Source organism: Anoplophora glabripennis, unplaced genomic scaffold (genome assembly GCF_000390285.2).
Source record: "Anoplophora glabripennis isolate ALB-LARVAE unplaced genomic scaffold, Agla_2.0 scaffold45, whole genome shotgun sequence".
NCBI lineage: Eukaryota > Metazoa > Arthropoda > Insecta > Coleoptera > Cerambycidae > Anoplophora > Anoplophora glabripennis.
The window spans coordinates 1315217-1336874 of NW_019416437.1; the positions used below are offsets into that span (position 1 = coordinate 1315217).

Below are 21658 nucleotides of genomic sequence, written 5' to 3' on the forward strand. Positions count from 1 at the left end.
GTCAAATTGAAGGTCACCATCCGATGTCCCCCTCCGAACCAAATGTCTTCCGTAAGTGTTATTTGCTTCCCAGACGAGATATTTAGGTGCGTAATGTAAAATGGGACACCCTATATTATCGTACTCCATGCCAAATTTGATTATAGTTTAAATATTATCTGATAGAATTTATTTAAATACACTGTGGTATACAAAAAAATTGTATTTACCTAATTAGTGAATTTAAATAATATCTGGATTAATAACTAAATTGACAACATAATTATATTCAGTACATTATTTATAGATTCCGACATTTAATATCACAATAATTATTATTAAATTAATTATATTTTAAATAATAAGAATTTAGAATACGACTCACGTAAGCCAGTGATAGTTCCTCCATTTAATTTCTTTCGTTTTCAACTCTAAAGTAGAAATGTGCAAATGCGCTAAGCGTAAGAATTATCCAAAGAAAATAGGCTGTTTTTGCAATTATTTAAAATTAATGTTGCTGTTTTACCGTACTAAATCGTACTTGGAGATTGAATCAAGTGTTGCTTTATACGTTTAAGCTGATAGTCTAAGCAGCGAATTTAGCTGTGGGATTGCGACCGACATTCATCTTTTATATTCGTTAGATTTCTATCTAGATGGATTTCCAACTGCTGAACTGAATGACTTCATTAAGCCTTTTAAATTTAAATAGACCTCGCAGTTGTCAAGTGCAAGGCATTGCAAAAAATAACAATAGGAATATTTTAACGACTTTCCAAGAATGCCTCGAAAAATATATAATCATTTAGATAAGTTGGAAAAAATCTTTATCTTTGGAAATTGTGTTTCTTTATTACAGAGCCAAAACAAATTCACTATTTCGACTGGGATAACTTATAGGATTATTAAAATAAAAACAAAAGAGCTTCTTCTAAACTTAATTAAAAACGGATATTATTAGAAAGGATATTAGTAGATAAGCTAGGGGCGTACGGAGCCAAAATCCCATGTATTTTCTTATGAAGGTTCATCCTGGTCATTTTTGACGAATTTTACCCCCTCCACTCCACTTTTAGGCCACGCCCATCGACCAGTCAGAGCGTAGCATTCAAATTGGCCACATCTCTCGACCAATCAGATCGCGGCAAATTGGCGCTAAATTTAAAATCGAGTAACGATAGGTTGTTTGATCANTTTGAATATATCTGGTATGTGTTTTTGTATTATATTATGTAATTATTGTAATGATAGGTATTGTATTGTACGTATTGTATTATATTATTCAATGGCAGAATGGCGAGTCTTTGTCAATAATTTTTTGTTAACAAAACTTATTCTTATCACAGAAACCGACTGAAGTAACACTTTATAAGAAATAAATTTGAAAAAAGAAAAACGTTTTTTATGTTCTAGGTGGATCTCCGGCATTTGGACGAAATGAAAGGTTCCAACGTGGTGGACATCGGTATCGATTTGACAGAGTTTTACACTTCCGTAGAATGGGATATATTAGAAGTACCTGCTGTCAGGTAGGCAAAAGACAAAACGATTTAACATTTTTCCTTTACGTTTTATTTCCGCTACTTAAATACTCATTTGTCTGTGTCGCATCTAATTCGCTATGGCTGAATAAATCTCGCATGAAATTAAGCCGTGATTTTTGGTTCCTCCTGACAGGCCTGATCGACAAAAAGTTAACTGTCCTTTTCCGTAAAAGTTTTGATTCACAAAATTTAAGTAGCTGCGTAATAATATAGGTCACATTAAATGGATTTCTAGGATTGTAAAGCATTCAGAATAGTGTCTACACCACTACATTAATAGGCTTGAAAATTGTGTGAAATCTAAAATAAATTATTACTGGCGCATTCGCCAAATTTAACAATTTCAGCAACAATTATAATTATATTTTACCTATTTTAAATTATCGTGAAATGCTTCTTTTGCGTTTGAAATTACAAAAGCATTTCACAATCGATCAAGTTCAAACAATGTTTTTTCGAAAATTAATAAAAAAATGTGAAAAAAAATTGTGAATTGATATCAATTGTTCAATTGGAACTTTAAATTGAAATATTTTGAAGAATAGTTCATTAAATGTCAAGTGATTGTTACAACTGAGGTTTATAAGCATAAATGTCTAACTTTTTAATAAAAATTCGCAGGACTTGATAGTAACTTACTTAATACAAGGTCGTGTTTGCTTGAATTCTTGTTTGTTTTATCAACTTATTTATCTTCAGCTCACTACTGTAGAATGTTTCCATGTAATATGTATTTTTAAATTTATATCATTAATTTTACTTGGAATTTCTAGCCTAAGGTAGGATTCGAATTTGCTAGAAGTTCTTTCTATACAATGCATTCGTACAACTTGAACTGAACACTTTCCTGTGTTATAAAATATGAACTGTCTATGACTGATGTGCAGTGTCCTTAGCTGTGAATAATTCCTATAAAGTCACATAGCTCTTTTTAAGTTTACAGTAAACGATCTGGTGGCATTTGTTTTGGTTTTTATTCTAATCGACGATTGTTTCCTTATCTTCTATATTTTCATCGTATACGAACGAACTCCTCTAGGTAGGTACACCTGTGGAACATATTTCATAAATGTTACTTGTTTGAAAAGCTTGCTATTTTTTAGTGGTCAGAATGGATAAACTCCATAAGGTCGAAGAGACCATTTGGTATGACTTGTATTTTTCCAGTAAAATAGCGTATATTGCTTTCGTAATTGCTTCCAAAATTTTTAGTAAAATTTAATTTTCTGCTTCTGAGGCTTAATTGTCTGAATACATACTTTCAAATTTGCGAAAACTTTTCGTAAGAATTGTGATATTGTTATTTATAATTTATCTTGTATATAATCTTTTCCAAGTCCATACAAAATTGTTGGAAATTTTTAGAATTTTCACTTCACCAATAACTAATTTCGTATACTTCTTTTTCTTCTGTTCCATTATTGCTTCTTTCTACAATAGTAACATCTACCAGCAATCAGCTAAATTACTCCTAAGAATTTTCTCTGCTGCTTGCTTTTTCTTTTCTTTTCTACTTCCTTGATGTTGCTTTAGGTATTTTTACTATTTCTGTTTTAAAACGTGAAAATAATACATTTATGAAGAAAAATCTGCACTTTTGACTAAGATGTAAATATTTCAAGTTGATTTTAAATATGATGAACTTTATTTTAAAATTAACCAGAATATACATATTAATTTCTTGTTTCATTATAGATAGAATATGCAACAGAAAATGTACAAACATGAGAATATGCATTAGATAAAATTAAGAAAAAAATGTATATCAATCTTAGTCCGGAAATATATCGTTCACTAGTTTTCTGGAAAAAGATATTTTTTCCATTACGTTTTTGTAAAGCTGTGATTATCACAGCTTTACAAAATCTGACATAGTAATGCTGCATTTCAGTTACTAATACAATTGGGAGTAAGGAGTAACTTCTGCATATTTAGAAAAAATCACTAAATTTATGTATTTAATCTGAAGGCGGGCACTACGAAAAATTAAACTAACATTTTTTAAGGAGTTTTCACGGCAGTGGAAATTCAAATGTATAGTTGTTACGATGTCAATTGGAACCTGAAAATCTTAAAGCACAGGACCGTATGCACTTCTCCTGAAATTTCTTCCTATGCTTTGACCATGATGTGTCTCGTAATTTTTACTCGAATAGCAATTCGGCGAGTCCTTTATTGGTAAACTAGTCCGCCTGATGTAGAATTGACAGTGGCGCGCTGATCATCAAAGCAAACCTGTATTGGTCCACTAGGTCGTAAATAATTTTTTTGTATGGTACACGCGTTCACTTAGCTTTGTCGCTTTGCCAGTGCAGTACAGAGCATTGCGTGGCATGTGTTGGTATAATACGTATTATTATTTATTAGTTGATATTATTTGTTCATATCGTAACCAGTAAAGGGTAATAGTTATTAAAATAAATGTCATATGTAATTATCTAGTAATTTAGCGTGGCTGTCTGGAGACTCTTTGAAGCGGAGGATAACGAAATAACTCGGGGAATATCCTCAAATAGTGGAACCGGTTTTTGTCGAAAGTATCGAACCAAACTCAGAGTTTAAAAACAAAGATGTATACGTAAAAAGTCAAAGTATTATATTAAATATATATGAATGTTTGAAAATTGAAAATAGTGAACAATGTGATAAAAAAGTTAGGAAACAGATTGACGAATTAACTAAGATATCAAAAACGACAATTTATCCCGTAATTAAAGAAGGATTGATCACGGTACAAAGAGGAAACGGGAAAGTACAAAATTAAAAAAAAATTGACGATTTACCAGATGTAATGCGACGCACAATTTATAATATGTATAATGAAAATAAAGTTCCTGCTTTAAACATGATTCGAGATAAACTAAGGATTATCCTGATTATAATTATAAATCTTTAGATATTTTACGACATGCTCTATTACAATGCGATTTTAAACATAAAAAACTTGACAATCGTATGGTAATTATATGATAATATAGCTCGAAATATAGTATATTTAGACGAGACAGGGCTAAAGTTTTCTGGACGTCTATGGATTTCGTAGAATTTATGAGTTAAATGTTTTTATACGGTTCCAATTGAGATCGTAACAACTATACCATGCGGTGTTGAAAGCACTTAATGTAGGTATTACTGTATCAAATTTTGTGGAGCTGTTATTACACACATTTAAAATATTTAAAGAATTTTTTTTCAAAAAATTTTAGTCTATCAGAAAATCGATGCATTTCCCTCCACTGTAAATCTCTATCTGAGTGAAAGCTGATTGAATCCATTGAGTGAAATTATTGAGTACATTTTCAGTCAGTATTGGGCCTACTCATACTAATAGAGGAAAATTTCACTCAATCGAGTGGGCAGAAATTGATGCATTATTGAGAAGCGAAATTAAGTCCAATTTTTCTTATCATGGTTTATATAAAACGGTTTGCTCGTTTTTACGAAAGGAATATTCTCATAAAATGTATGAATTTATTTCTGAAACATCATGTAGGTATGTCAAAAATTATCTATATCATAAAAGTTAAAGCACGGGCAAAAAATGCGTTTTGTAATTTGTTTTAAAATTTTCTACTATTTTGGTCTATTTTCAGAGAAAAGCAAGGTTTAGGTATCCATCCACAGAGAAATTAAAAATAAAAATATATTATATGAAAAGAATACTATGACAAATTATAGCAAATCAGATATACCTAACATCTGTTTTTGTATTTGTGATACTAACCATGCTTACTATATCCTGTGTTAAATATAAATGAATAGATTCATAATAACAAGCAGAAAATCACTCTTGTTGTGTGTTTAATCAAGCTCTGTACAAATCTATGTACATTTCAATTTACTGTTTATATTTGTTTATCTAATATGTAAAATATGAATTAGTAAGGCAAAATTGTGACTAGAATTTGCCAATATTGATAGGTACAAATATTAAGCAGTTTTTACAGGTAAATTGTTCATAGATATTCTGATATTTTTCTAAAAATGTTTTAATTTTTGTAATATTTTTGTAAACTGAAATATTTGTTCAAATTCAAACTAATATGAAGGAAATTATTGTTCAAATGAAAAAAATGTTGGAGAAGCACCAGAATTACATAATAAAATATAAATTGCCTGAAAAAAATTATGTTTCCACAATGGGTAAATAAAAGGAAAAGAGATTACACTTAAGTACTTTTAAACATTAATTGCGCTCTATGTAATTTTATGTCATGTGCTAAAATTATTACAAGCTTTTTATAATTCTCCAAAGCCGCAAGTCTAAATTATTGCTTGCTCGGAAGCCAAGAGGCTATTAAATTTTTAATGACGAAAAGTAGCTAAGTGGCGCAGCACGACTCAACTATTTTCAAACACAACACCTTAAATATTAAGCACACTTGATGGATTTCGTCTATTCGACTAAATTTATCTGTGTCGATGGATTTTAGTGTAGTAAGGTTGAATAAACTAGATGTAGGAAAGGTAAAATGTGTCTATAGAAGCTAACCTCTAAGTGCTTGCAAAATTTTCAAGTGTAAATAAATAATTGCGAAAAAATTAATGGGCTGATTCCTCCTTGAAAATTTAGATTCAGTAGGGTGAGTCGGGTGAATCGCACCAGACTCCAGAAATGGATTCTAGTGACTCTACATGTCAAAATAATAAGAAGAACACAAATGTTGTTATGCGATTTTCATTTGTTTTCAAGTTTAAAAATTTGAAATCAGAGTGTGCCATGTTCCAAGGTCAAAAATAGGAGATTTATCAGTGTCATTTTATATTGCAATAGTTTAACATTTGATTACTTGTTTGTAGGATCAAAGTGTTGCAAAACGTCAAGAACTTATTCAAATTTAGAATATGCAAATATGGTGTTTGTTTATGGGGTTTGGTAATGGGAATGCTAATACTGCCGTTGAGGATTATCAACGATTTTCACATCACGTATGTCCTGATAGAAATGTATTTATCAGGGTTTTCAACAAACTGTGCGAAACCGCAAAGTTTCCCAGTGCTAGTATAATATCTGAATAAATTCTAAAGCTAGTATGACCTCAAACAACGCTGCGTATTAGTCGCAGCGCATGCACGATTGACAATTGGGCTATGCATTGTTACCAAATCTCATAATTTAAAGAAAATATTATTAAACAGCAAATATCACATTCCCCACCGTGAGGTACTGTACCTTGGAATAATCCATCTGATATCGTCTTCTTGCAGAGAATCGTTTTCTCCGGACAGAAAGTAGACTCTTATCATATCAGCTCTTTTTCATAATATCACTTATAAACTTGAAAAAGAAAACACAATGCACTGTACCGTCACTAAATACTGAAATAAATAACTTTATAAGGTTATACACTTACACCACACAAAGGTACTATACGAACAGCTTTTCACAAAACGATATGAGCTTCGTTAGACAAGAGAATTGGTTCAGAACCGGACGGAGATCGCACAGAACGAAATTCGCATTCCAACAGATATAGAACTGAGTAGTACTTACAGCGTTCCAACAATGATCGAACTAGTTCTGAATCAGTTCAGAAATGTGGAATTGGTACCTGGCCTGAGCAGGGAATAGAAGATCTTTTCTTGGAGCATGAGCATTGAATACACAAAATCATAGAGTTATTATAGATACTTATAGCCTCTATATTTTGTGTTTATAATCTATTTTAGTATGAGCGATTTAGATGATGATTTTCTGGCTTCCGAGTCGAACGAGGAAGAGGATATTCTTTAGACATTCAATTAACTTGACAGACGACAGGCATGTGATATATCAAAACACTTGCAACATAGGCATGTAAACAGAACAGCGGAGACTATTCTCCGTTGCCTTCATTTCGGTTTTTTAAAACGGCAAATATAATTATTTTAAAACACAAATTAGTTTTATTTAAAATTAGCAACGTATTGGTTAACAACTACCAAATCTTTTTAAAAAATTTTTAGAAATAGATTTTTTTTACAATTCGGCTCTTCTACAACAATGATATCAAAAAAATATGAAAACTTTAAAATAACAAGTCCGTAAATTATACCAAAACAATCTGATTTGTTAAATTATTTTTTAACTTCGCACAGCAGTGAGGAATACAACTTCATACGTAAATTCCGGGAGCGCTGATTTACTCATTTACTCCATTCATTGGCGCACTCAAGACTTAAAGCGCAGTTTAAAAAACTAATTATAACTCGAGTATTTGTTTGATTAAAAAAAATCTTTATCAGGGGAAAATTCACTTGAAAGTAATTTTCAGTATAGTTTTCGGTAAACGTATGGTGTGATATGATCCGATAATTATTTAATTGACCCTTTAATTTTGAGGAATCGACGCACAGTACACCACTACTACTTTTTAAAAAATGAATTAGAAGTATGTACTCGTACTACTGGAGAGTGGTCCAATTAGTTGGACTCCAAAATCTCCAGACCTCACAGCACTAGATTAGTGTTTATGGGGCTGGTTCAAACATGAATGAAAAAAGCTAGTGTGACCACTCGGGATGCACTAATTCGACGTATCAATACTAGGGTGGCCCAAAAAAAAAACGAATATTTTTTTTCGTGTCTCTTGTGAAAATATGTTAGTTTATCATGTTTTAAGAGCTCCCTCAAAAAATTAGCTCTAAAAATATTTTTTTAAGGTCGCGCGAGATTTATAAAAATTTCCAAAATCGTCAAAAATTGATTTAAAAAAAAATCTCGTTATTTTATCATTCTCTGGGTTGAAAAAAATCTCGATTCTGAAAATTTCAAATCGATATTTTAATTTCTAAAGGCCACTCATAAATATTTTAACTTTAAAAGTAGTGCACCTAAAATGTTTTCGAGCGACTTCTAAAAATAAATATCAACGTACTAATAATTTTTTTTATTGAATTTGATGAATAAAAGGATAGAAATAAATCACGAGACACTTAAAAAATTTCTCGAAGCAAAATCTATTACCGCACTGTATCAAATATTTATAATTTTTTAATGTTTTTAAAGTGTCTCGTGATTTATTTCTATTCTTTTGTTCATCAAATTCAATACAAAAAAATTATTAGTTCGTTGATATTTATTTTTAGAGGTCGCTTGAAAACATAGGTACACTACTTTGAAAGTTAAAATAATGAAAGAAAGAAATTAAAATATCGATTTGAGATTTTGTTCAACCTAACAAAAGTCTTGGTACTTTTAAGATTTTAAAGTTTATTTATTTTAAATATTTCCTCATATCTATAAAACGACAGTTCTAACAAAAAGTTTGTACTCATTCCAGGAATGAAAAGTTCTACACGTGCTGTGATGAACCGTACCTCGACATAACATTCAACATAACGATGAGGCGAAAGACGCTGTTTTACACAGTCAACCTCATCATACCCTGCATGGGGATCTCCTTCCTCACCGTACTTGTGTTCTACCTACCCTCCGACAGCGGCGAAAAAGTAAGTCCATCATTCTTTATTTCTCGCGCCGTCTTATTTGTGCCTGTACGACGGTGACGGACAATGAATCACTGTCAAACAGGTGTAAAGAACGTATTGTGGGAATTTTTTTTCTGTTTAAAATAGGTAAAAGGATTTCCCTGGGTCAGGGGTGGAAAACTAGATGGGAAGCAATAAAATTGAAAAGCGGGCTTGACGAATTTATAGTTATATAATTTAAAAGAAAAGCCAGTAGTATTTGCGTTGTACTTTTTTTATATAGAATGTATTACGACGAATTTTATATAGAAATATATGAGGAACAAATCTAACTTGAAATCTGAACCTTTGTACGGAAAGATTTCCCTCCTCAATGAAAACCTTGCCGAGTTCCTTATTTTAAGTAGAATACCCCTCATACAATGATAGTATGATACAATGAATCCGGAACCAAGTGACAGACCAAATTATTTTAAGCAATAAATTTTTGAATTATTTTATGAACGTGGGCTTGAGTTTTAAGATACAGGTAGTTGAAGTTAGAAAAAAACATCTTTTGGGTCATTGATTTATCTGATTGGAACAAAAATTCGTTAGGTTACCTTACAAACACGTCATACAGTGGCATATACTGGGTGCTCCACCGGGAACTACGTCGATCGATATCTAGGAAAGTATTGCACAACTAAAATATCTAGAACTGTCCAGCACTTCCGGTTATACCGGAAATCGACATCAACTTTGTTATTTTAAATGGGACACCCTATATATTATTGCATTTTCGTATTCTACGTGAAATTTGAGGGTTACTTTATTAAATATTCCCTATACCTAGGAGTTATAGATTTTGAGATATTAATTTAAAAAAAAATGACAAATGCAAGGGTCCACGGAGACGTTAGTAACTCTTTTCAGGAGCGCGACATCAAGCGGATTTTTGGTACCTATAAAGGGCATAGGTAACACTAAATTATGGTATATACGAACTAATTAAAACATTTAATACTATGTGTTTTATTTTTGCTGTTACATTTTGAAAACTTCAAACAGCTATAACTAGATGGAATACCCTGTATTTGTTTACTCTGTCGTATGCAGATTGAAATTTCTTTTCAAGCCATATAAGCATTGTTAGGGTGGTCGTTACTACTTTTAGAGATATTTGCAATTTTCTATTTTTCGTACAGTTTTTCTCGTATCAGACCTGCTGTCAAATTGGCCATGACCAGAAACACTCCAAAACAATTAAAATAACTTGATATTTGTCAAGTTAGTTGTCAAATTATTGTTATATCTGTAATACTTATGAGGATTATTTTAATTTGTTTGTTATTTATGGAAAAAAGCAGTAGATTCTATACATATTCTTGAAATTACTTTGTCATTTTTTCCATAAATAACAAACAAATTAAAATAATCCTCATTAGTATAATTTAAACGATCCACAGACATTTTTATTTACATATTCGGCAAAAACTTGTCAGAGACAACAATAATAATTTGACAACTAACTTGACACATGCCATGTATTTCAATTGTTTTTGGAGTGTTTCTTGTCATGGCCAATTTGACAACAGGTTTGATACAAGAAAAACTGTCCCAAAAATTGAAAATTACAAATATCTTGCAACCTTAATGATTATATGGCTTGAAAGGAAATTTCAATCTGCATACGACAGAGTTAAAAAAATATAGGGTGTTCCATTTAAGTTAACAAAGTTATAGCTGTTTGAAGTTATCAAAATGTAACAGCAAAAATGAAACACCTAGTATTAAATGATTTAATTTGTTAGCATACCATAATTTAGGGTTACTTATTTCCTTTACACGTAACAAAAATCTACTTGACACCGCGCTCTTGAAAAGAGTTACCTAGCATCTTCGCGGACTCTTGCATCTGTCAATTTTTTTTTTTAATTAATATCTCAAAATCTATAACTCCTAGGTATAGGGAATATTTAATAAAGTGACTCTCAAATTTCTCGCAGAATCCGAAAATGCAAAAATATATAAGGTGTCCCATTTAAAATAACGAAGTTGGTGTCGACTTCCGGTATAACAGGAAGTGCTGGAGAGTTTTAGATATTTCAAATATGTTCACCCCAGGGACATTGCCATGTTGCCAAATTTTCAAATTTTTCGTAGCAGTACTTTCCTAGATATCAATCGATGAAGTTTTCGGTGGGACACCCTGTATAGAGAGGAATTAATATATGTAGCTGCCTCGCAACTTCAACACAAAAATATTTACTTCAATATTTCAAAATTCAATTTAGTTATCTAGCAACAGGTAGTTTCAATAAACTCGAGTTTNGGTGTCCCATTTAAAATAACGAAGTTGGTGTCGACTTCCGGTATAACAGGAAGTGCTGGAGAGTTTTAGATATTTCAAATATGTTCACCCCAGGGACATTGCCATGTTGCCAAATTTTCAAATTTTTCGTAGCAGTACTTTCCTAGATATCAATCGATGAAGTTCTCAGTGGGACACCCTGTATAGAGAGGAATTAATATATGTAGCTGCCTCGCAACTTCAACACAAAAATATTTACTTCAATATTTCAAAATTCAATTTAGTTATCTAGCAACAGGTAGTTTCAATAAACTCGAGTTTTGTCAGTATAATAATGACAGATTGAGGCAATATTAAGAAAGTTACAGCAATATTGATCTTTATGAACAATTTTCACCAGAGAATCAGAGAAAATCACAAGTACGGTGGCCTTCCGTATCGTCGTTGACCTTGCAAATTGGCCTAAGCGATAAAAAGAATATCGACCAAAGTCAATTTGATTTAAGCCCCTTAATGATAATAAAATCCCAGCAACTCCAAAAATTAATTTTACACGTCAAAATAATATGAAAAAACTCAACTATTAGTTGGTCCCCAAGATTTTCAGACTGAAAATTTGTTTGTTTTTCTTTGAATTTACTCAAATAGCGGTCTTGGCATTTACGTCATTTTACATTATCAACGACAACATGCGCTTGCTGAACCGATTGACAACGCTTTTTTATTAGCGATTTAAAAAAACATTTTAGGGATTTTTTGATTAAAAATCTGATTACTAATCTTAGCGCGGCGCTTAGTTTGACAGGATCGTAGTCATATTACTACTGAAAATATTAATATGTTTACAGAAAATATGTCGCAACTGCCAAAGAGCAAGGTTAAGTAGAGGATAAAATACCTATATAAATTTAAATGACACCTTTTACCTTATAAACCTTAGTGTTGAGACAAGGCTTCTATGGCATATTGAAAGGAGTTAAAACATATTACTACGTGCTTTTCTAAGTTTTCTTTAGTGAAACGGTGACGTTTATCACTTAATATTAACTTGTGTAGGGAAAACTACCGTTCAACGTCTACTGTTGACAACGGACAGTACGAGAAATTGTTGAAACATGAACTATATATTAATATATGTGCTGGTAACTCCTAATTTGTACCAGATAAAACTTTACACAGGTTTCCCAAAATGGTGTATCCTGCATTTTTTCCAACACTCTTTGCATTTTTTATTTTATCGTACTATTGACTGGGCGTACATTATTGGCATCGTATATATTATTTTGTACATCATCCATTATATTAAATTGTTCATTTAGGGATAGTCCATGTGATACCAATTTACGGAATTACGGAACTTAGGGTTTTCTAGTTTGTTTAATGGAATATTGCTTGTAAGAAAGGCTTCTGCAAGTTCATAGAAAAATACAGTCTTCAGCTGTGGACGAGGCTTGGCTCTTCAACTGTCTTGTCACTTTAGTTTTGTAACAAGAATTTATAATGCGTTCACACATAGTACAAAACAGGTCATTTCCTTTAATACGTATGTCCCTGTAATCCTCGGGATCACTGTCAAACCACATTTGAAATAATTCCCGTCTAGTTTTTTTCCCCTTTTGGCATTTTACTTCAATTTTCCCCACAACTAATAGTAGTTAATGTAAATTATGTTACTATTTATAAATAATTATTTAAATACACAGAGCGAATACAATTTAAAGTAGATATAAAAAAGGTATCGACGCGACACCAACTACTACAAGGTTCCGTAAATAACTGTACAGTTCAAAACGCGAGTCAGCTGTGAAGGCCGCCGACTCCCGAGCCGGCTCTGTTAAACTCTAAGCCTCCTGATTACGTACCACAATCAGCATCACTCAAAATTTTAACTAACTAGTAGATATTTCAATAGTTTAGGTAAAAATTTTGTGTCTAGTCTACAAAAAAGGTGACAGTTACTTCCTGTGCAACCGTAAAAAAGTAAATATTGATATTGAGGATAACATTTTGAGGAGGAACCCGTGAACACAAACTTTAAATCACAATTTAGATTCTTTGCCCGTGTACTTCTAACAAATGGTTTTCTAGACACATATCCTGTGAATTTTTAGAGCATTCAAATACGAAATTTTATTTTTTTTACTGTAACATAACATAACTAAAAAAATATTAATAATAATTATTATAAAATCTTAAAATACCTTAATATTCACTCTTTGCCATATTAACTTTCATTAGCAAAAATTTTGATATGTAAAGGGGCACCTGAAAAAAGATTAATTTCAATCAATTCAAGGCTCGTAAGAGGAAATTTTAAAACTGACCCAAACTTAATGGAAATTTTATGGGAGAACGTTTTAATAACTTATCCATTTATTTGGATGAACCTTACTTAGGGAGTCGCATACAGAATTCAATATGACCACAAAATTCAGGGGCGTGATAATTTATTCTCTTTGTGCTGAACGGAACGTATAAATGCATATTCATTAATCATCTAATGAACACATACGCAGAGAGATCAATATTATTACCAACTCTCTTCTGGTTGTTACTCTGGCTCTAAAAAAAAATTAATAAACAACACTCCACCAAAAGGATCGGTCACCGAAATCTAATCCAATTTTAATTTAAACTGGTGTGTTTGAACGTGGTTCTCGTTGTCAAATAGGTATTATCCGTTTGGTTTACCTACAGTTGCGTTATAATGTAAAATGCCTGGAAAAAATTTAAATTATCAAAATCATGAGAATTGTTTGGATTTAATAACGTATAGCTAATTAATTACCACCAATTCGGCGATAAAATTTAAAAGTATAGTATGAAATCACTAAAAGTATGAGGTATTTTCTTTCCAAGGATTTTTTTAGTTGCTTACATATACTGTTTTAAAATCGTTTATTATAAAAGATATCCGTATTATTTTATAAAGCTAGTAGCTGTATTTGAAAATTACAAAAATCTAAAACAGATGGTCTCTTGAATAAAAACAAAATTGTTTAGAAATATTGGATTGAACAGTGACGCAGAAATCCTGTCGCTTTTAATGATAGTGTCGCCTGTATTTACATTTCAGTATATTTCAGTATTCAGTATTCATATACAGTGTGTCCCCGAACAGGGTACCGCACTCTTGTAAACTTTTTTATTTTTCGAGAAAAAGTGATTCTTGATAAAAAATTTTGCTAATCTTGGGAAGCTATGGGCAGTAATCAAATATGTAATAAAACATACGAAGCATGCAAAAAATTTCAAAATGTGAAATTTTTCCTAAGCAAAGTGCCTTTAATTTTTATTTTCATTCAAAACTGTATTTAACAAAGTTGTTCGAGAACTCAATAAATGGTTAGGTAAATACGAAGAGAATAATCACATTTTGCAAATAAAAAAACACCGCAATTTTTAACCATCTCACATATTTCTTTATCAATGTCAAAGTCAACATAGTTATCGAATAATTTTTATTAATAATGCTGAATCGGTAATGTTTCATATCGATATGCAATACAAATTAATGAAAAGTATACAAATGTAGCTGTAATTCGATACCATTACTGATGTAAAGAATATTAAAGAAAAAAAAAAAGGATACAACTATAACGATGCTGCTACTGTTGTATTATGGACCCTGATGTACAAGACAATCCAAAGATGTTACTCAGGAAATGGTCAGAAAACATAAACAGGGTGTCCGCGTTTTTTTTAGCAGGACTTTCACAACTTGTACTAAAAGTCCTTTAAAAAAAAAGTGCATGTAAACATGTATAGATGCGTCGTTTTCGATTTACAGAGTGTTCAAGTTTAAAATGAGAATTGATTTTTTATTCGTAAAACGAAAACCCCTTTTTTAGACTAAATAAATTGTTTTTCCATACCGTGTTGTTTATTTTTTTCATTATCTTACAATAAACTGTGTGAAACAAAAAGTTTTATTTCTGTCTGTCAAAGCGAGATAGGAAAAAATGTAAATAACAAAAAAGTTGTATTTTTGATAGCTAAATCTGAGAAAAATTTCAAACTTACCAAAAAGCAGTGGCGTACCATTTTTTTTATACATATTTTTATCAAGCTTTTATCTTATTGTGACGCCACTGGAGAAAATAGTACAAATTAAATTATGTGAGAAAATGAGTATTATTATTACAAACAAAGTTGCCAAGTTTCAACAAAGTCTAAAAAGGAGTTTTCGTTTTACGAATAAAAAATCAATTCTCATTTTAAACTTGAACACTGTAAATCGAAAACGACGCATCTATACATATATGTTTACAAGAACTTTTTTTTAAAGGCCTTTTAGTACAAGTTGTGAAAGTCCTGCTACAAAAAACGCGGACACCCTGTATATTAGCAGATCTCATATTCAAAGAATTTTAGTATACAACAAAATCTGTCCATTCAAATCAATGTTTATTCATAAATTGCTTGATGGAAATGATGGTCGCCGTTTGGACTATTGTTTAACAATGGGCGAGAAACTGATTGAAAACAGATTCGTTCATCACAATATTTTATTTACTCAACTTAATCAACATTCACAATTGATGGCGTGGTTTTCTCTCAAAATTGTAGATATGTAGGTACTGGGCTAAATATAATCCAAATTTTCAATTGATACTAATAATCAGAAAAAAGTAAATGTCTGGTGTGGCACAATGTATCATAAAGTAATGGTCTTACTTTATGGAAGAACATTTGGAGCAATACTTTGGCCTGCACTGGCATCCGACTTATCCCCATTAGATTATTTATTTGGGAATTACATTTTGAAACTATTTGGACACCCTGTATGTTTTATTTTATATAACAGCCCATGGCTTCCCAAGTTAAGCAAAACTTTTTATCAAGATTAACTTTTTTTTTTCCAAAAATCAACAATAAAAGAGTGTGGTATCCCATCCGGGGACACACTGTATATGATTTTACTTTTCTTTTGACTGAAATCCCAGATACTCAATATTTCATATGAATATCACTAGCTTTTATTTAATAACTATTATTATTTAGTTGTTAATGATTAATATGATTGTGCACCCATCTCGTTTTGTTACATTTGTTTTCTGTGGGTAAAAGACACTTATTGAGTATGTATCGTAATTTATATTATTATTTATTCCTGTTTCTGTGCTTTAGATACATAGTACTTGTTCTTCTGAAAATTCTAATAAAATATTCTCGATTTTTTAGAGAATCCAACAGTACAAAACGGGGATTAAACTGAACAATAATGATTTGACAAAAATATCCTGGTTGCATCACTGTTATTATTGTTTCAGGTGAGTTTATCCATTTCGATATTGCTGTCACTTACCGTGTTCTTCCTCTTGCTGGCCGAGATAATCCCGCCCACTTCGCTTGTGGTGCCTTTGCTCGGTAAATTCGTATTGTTTACAATGATTTTAGATACGTTTAGGTAAGTATATTCATGCCATACTCATAAGGTCTATTGTTTTAGGAAAATCGTTGTAATCATTCATAACATTCACGTTTAACCCACAGGAACATCTAGTACACTAGTTAAAATAATACGTTTTGTGGGAAGCGGATTTCTGTCAAAATACGGGGTGTCCAGGAAATGGTGGACAGTCTCCCAGAACGTAGATTCGGAAAGATTAAATCGCTAGTTTGTTTTTTTTTGTATTTGATATAAAAAGTTGAAAATCGGTTACTTTTTTTATAGTTCATTAAATTTGGATAAATTTTGTGTAAAACCAATGGTATTTTATTCCAATGTAAGGCTCTTACAGCATATGCTAATATTTACAATACTATGGCTTTTCGGCTATGTCATGGCCTGTGTATATTACAGAATTACCTTTCACTTCCTTAGCCTTAGCTAGGAATCTTGAACCTGCCCTTGTTGTTCTTGGGCTAGGCTCTATGAGGGCGGGCCACAGTGACCTCTACAACTAGTCACATCCAATGCTTCCAAACGTTTCACCGTTTCTCACTACAGGCGTCTTTAATGGTGACTTTGCAAATACTTAGGACATAATAATAGGACGTAATACTACTGGACATAGGTACTTTATATAGGTACAGCCCTTATTACCTTTGATCAGATAAAAAATTACGTGGTGTTGTATATACAGAGTGTCGCAGAAAAGTGTACTGATAATTAAAACTTTCATCGGAATTGAATTCGATTTTAAACTTAGACTTTACCTTTAAGTCGGCGTTCACAAATTTTTATTGCATTGTATTGTATTTTCATTGGCATTTTTACTGGTTATAATTTAATTTAATATTTACAGAGTACGTCAGTTTTAATTATGTGAGAATATAAATCCCGAGGATTAATATAATTATCTCAGAACTCATAAATCGCGTCTGTCATAAATTTAAAATTTGTGGGCGTCCCGGCGCCCCGGAATGATGTGAATAAAAACGAAGAGGTTAATACAAAATCCTACTCGACATCCTGTCTCTATAATAAAGTCAGAGGCGTTCACAAAAACTGAGGTACTGGACGTACAATTTTAAAAAACAATAAAATATATACATTTAAAAAAAGCTAGCAATTTTCATATTATCGTAAAAGATAGACGCAATTTAGCTTGTTATTAAATTTTAGTGTCAAACTAAAAAATGAGACAGAAAATGTAATTTTGATCAAAAAGTTTCCTATGATCGTGTGTCCCAAATTAGTTGTAGAATTTTTTAATATCATATTTTAGGACTATTGAAGTTTCTAAGCTAATGGAAAATTACATATCTAGAAAAGAATAAATTGCAGCGTCATACTCCTATCAGTTATTTTATTTTATTTTAATTAGTACATATAACGGCTTAAAAAAGCTTTCAAGCAATCAACGGCACATTTTTTTTTCAGAATTTGAATCATCCAAATACCTTATCCTGATCGATATTTTCATAAGTACTTTTTAAGATGAGTTTTCAGAAAAGTTTACTATTTTACCGAAAACGCCTCCAACTTTTTAAGATATAAGAAGAAAAATATCGAATTATGTCATAATTAATCTAGAAACCTGTTCTAGTTTCATTAGGATTTGGTCAACCATTTAGAAATTAATTAAAAAATATTTATATCCATATATCACCCTGTAATTATTTTCTAAGCGTTTTGGAAACTATGTTCATAAAAAATGTTTTGCTTAATAGTAATAATACTTTGCAACAACATATGAAAATACCATTTAACAAACGAAAAAATATGTCTCCCCGAGTGCGAAATTGTTTTTTTTACTGCTTTTACAATTTCATTTTCAATTTAATTATTTTCAAAATTCTTATTTCTTATTTAGAAAATATTTGTTAGGCAAAATAGGTATAGATAATTTTATTCAAGTTTTGTTCAATATTTACAACAAGTGTTCTACTGAAACTAAATTAATTGTAAAAGTTCATTTAGTTAGTTTAGTCATTTAATTAAGAAAAATAATAAATTTATCATTTCCGTCTCTATAGGGCAATACTTTTACCTTAAGAGAAAATTATCCTTACTAAGTCATACCAAGTCTGTTCAGAAAATAACTGAACTTAATTTTTTTAAACTTTATTATTTATTTTATACATTATTGATCCTTGTCTATTTCAAAGAACTCTCCTCTCCTATTCACACACTTTTCTCAACGGTGTTTCCATTTCGCAAAATAGTCCTGGATAGCTTCATTTGAAATGCTAAAATCTGTGACGAATTTGTTTTGATGTCATCAATAGTATGAAAAGGTCGTCCTTTCGGCACTGATTTCGAAAATAAGAAAAATACACAAGGCGCCAGGTCTGGAGAGTAAGGAGGGTGAGGGAGGACAGTAATCCGATTTATGGCACAAAACTGACGAATTGACAAAGCTGAGTGTGCGGGCGCACTGTCATGGTGCAAGTACCGTTGTTTTGCCACATCTCTGGTCTCTTTTTGCGAATTTTTTCACGTACCTAACCGTTGTAAAACGCCTTGATAGTACACATGGTTCACTGTTTCACCTTGAGACAAGAATTCAAAATGCACAATTCCATTAAAGTCGAAAAAACAGTGACATTGGGTCGAGACTCACTTGCTTTCTTAGGACGTGGAGATCCTATGTCAATCCATTGTGATGATTGAACTTTTGTCTCAATGACGTAGCCGCAAACCCAGCTTTCTTCTCCTGTTACGACTCATTGAACAATCCAAGAAGATGTGGTTACAGTGGAGGTTATGCCCAACGCAATGCTACCAACCGCATTTCACTAAATATCACCATTAGCGCGTGTTTTAAAAGGGTTCGGTTATTTTCTGAATAAACCTCGTATACCTGTTTATGAAAAAATAATATTTCCTGTCTGTTTTAATTGTTTGACAAGTTTTGGAAACACCCTGTATATCTAAAATATTGAATAAATCCGCAAGCATCTACGACTTACTAATTAAATTATTCTTCACTTCAGAAATTTTCCTGAAACAAATACACACAAGAAAATTGTATCAAATACCGTCTTATATTGTGAATTTACTAAAATGAATGAGTTCATCTTGATATCTGAAAATATAACAGTATTACTCTGACAACAGTATAAAAATATGGAAGCGAAAATAATTACTTGTGCAGGAGTTATTTTCGTGTCTTTTGTTTCGCCGACAAGATGCAGCGAGAGCTTTTTAAAATAATGAATTCCCTTTCCAAGCTGAAATAAAATAAACGTGTTCATCTTATTTTTATTACAAGTGAAAACAGAAGAAAATATTTCTAGGAGTGATTCGTTATATAAATCCTTACTAAAATAATTGTATAGAAAGTACGTTTTTAACACAAATATTATTTGAAAGCATTAACATATTTCTACAATATTTCGTAGTACCTAATATTAAGGCAATTCTTACGTTGTAAACTGAACTACAATAATAATTATTTGTTGTTGTAGTATATGCGTTACCGTAGTGGTATTAAATGTCCACTTTCGTTCTCCTCAAACTCATGTGATGGCACCATGGGTGCGACGTGTTTTTATCCACATTCTTCCAAGGCTTCTAGTCATGAGGCGGCCTCATTATCAGTTAGATAGGAGAAGGTAAGTGAATGTTAGAAAATTTAGTGTTAACCACAGAATTATCCAAATTTACAAATAGACATTCATTATCATTTATAATAAAAAGTCTTTCAAGGGTACATACATAAATTTGTCTTAGTTTTGTTGATATTTTTGTGAAAACTTCCAGTCTTCCCAAAACTACAGTCTAGATAAAGCGGACATCGCACTGGTCTGTGATGATATTGCAAGACTAACATTGGAATACATCTGCGATATCATTAAATGCAAATAAAATCATTCGTCGGTCGAATACACCGGACACATACCGGTTTTGGACTTGTTATTCCTCACCAGTATGTTAGAGGTGCGACAATTGATGAATGAACCAGCAGTCTTGATTTCTGAAATCCAGGAGAGGAGTAAGTACAAGAAAAAGATTAAATTGAGATGTAAAACATGTAATTGATGTAATTGAGTACATCTAGTGGCCACTGCTACTAACAATAAGACCACCTAAAAGACCAAAGTGTGAAAGAAAGAGCTTTGTATTGCAAGTACATTGAAAGTACGATCAGGTCCCTATGAAGACGAAGACAAAGATTTAAATGATTATATTGCAAGATAGCTATTGCAATATACTGACTAGCATTGAATTATACCAGCAATATCGTAAAATCTATTTCTTTCTATATTGGTTGTTTCATTGTCGTATATCGCATAATTTTCATAAAAAAGAAACCCATATAGGAATTACCAATCTTTATAATTCCTTCCGTTATTCGAATATGGAGACAAAAAAAATCGTATGGAGTTAAGGATGACCCTTGGTGACCTTGAATTCATGGCAAGTTTATAAGCCTACAAGATATATCTAAATTGTAGACCAAATTTGGTGTTCCTAAGTTAAAGCGTTGCAGATCTAACAATTTTTATAGCTCCGCCTGGGCACCCCTATATGCTCTTGACCTGCATCAGTTATTATTGAGAGGCCCTGTATATCTACATGACTACTGAATGTTAAAAATTTAATATTACTCAGACACCAAAAATATTATCGAAGTGATACTTTTAAATGAGTAGGGTCAGGGTGAAATAAATGTTGATTGATACGTCTACCGCTCTGAAATTATAGGGCCAAGCACGTTTTTCAAATTGCCATTAATTACGGAAATATTCGACGTGGACATTTTTCATCGGAGTTGCATGAATAGTGACAGAAATTGATGCTAAAGGAGGGGTCAAATATGAGGTCAAATGGCAATCAGAAGTAAATCAGAAGTTATTATAATAATTGGATTAAGAGCGATGCGGGTGTCTTTCTGCAAACTGAATTTATAGCATTTTAATCACATAACAATGATGGAGTACCAACGAAGTATATTTGATTTACAAAATCGACAAATTAAATAGGGGTGAACTGTAAATACGAGGAAAATTCAAATTCAAATCATAATTTGTCGACTGA

The 21658-nt window shown here is 31.6% G+C and overlaps 1 protein-coding gene across 3 annotated transcripts in view; it reads left to right on the forward strand.

Moving 5' to 3' along the window:
• Positions 1–21658, forward strand: part of LOC108917110 (acetylcholine receptor subunit alpha-like) — a 238116-nt gene that overhangs the window by 197888 nt on the left and 18570 nt on the right. For all 3 annotated transcript variants that reach the window (XM_018723554.1, XM_018723556.1, XM_018723557.1), the window contains exons 6-9: positions 1393–1508; positions 8786–8954; positions 16500–16636; positions 20086–20232. In XM_018723554.1, coding sequence (XP_018579070.1) covers positions 1393–1508; positions 8786–8954; positions 16500–16636; positions 20086–20232 — 569 coding nt within the window. The remainder of the gene's footprint in view (positions 1–1392; positions 1509–8785; positions 8955–16499; positions 16637–20085; positions 20233–21658) is intronic.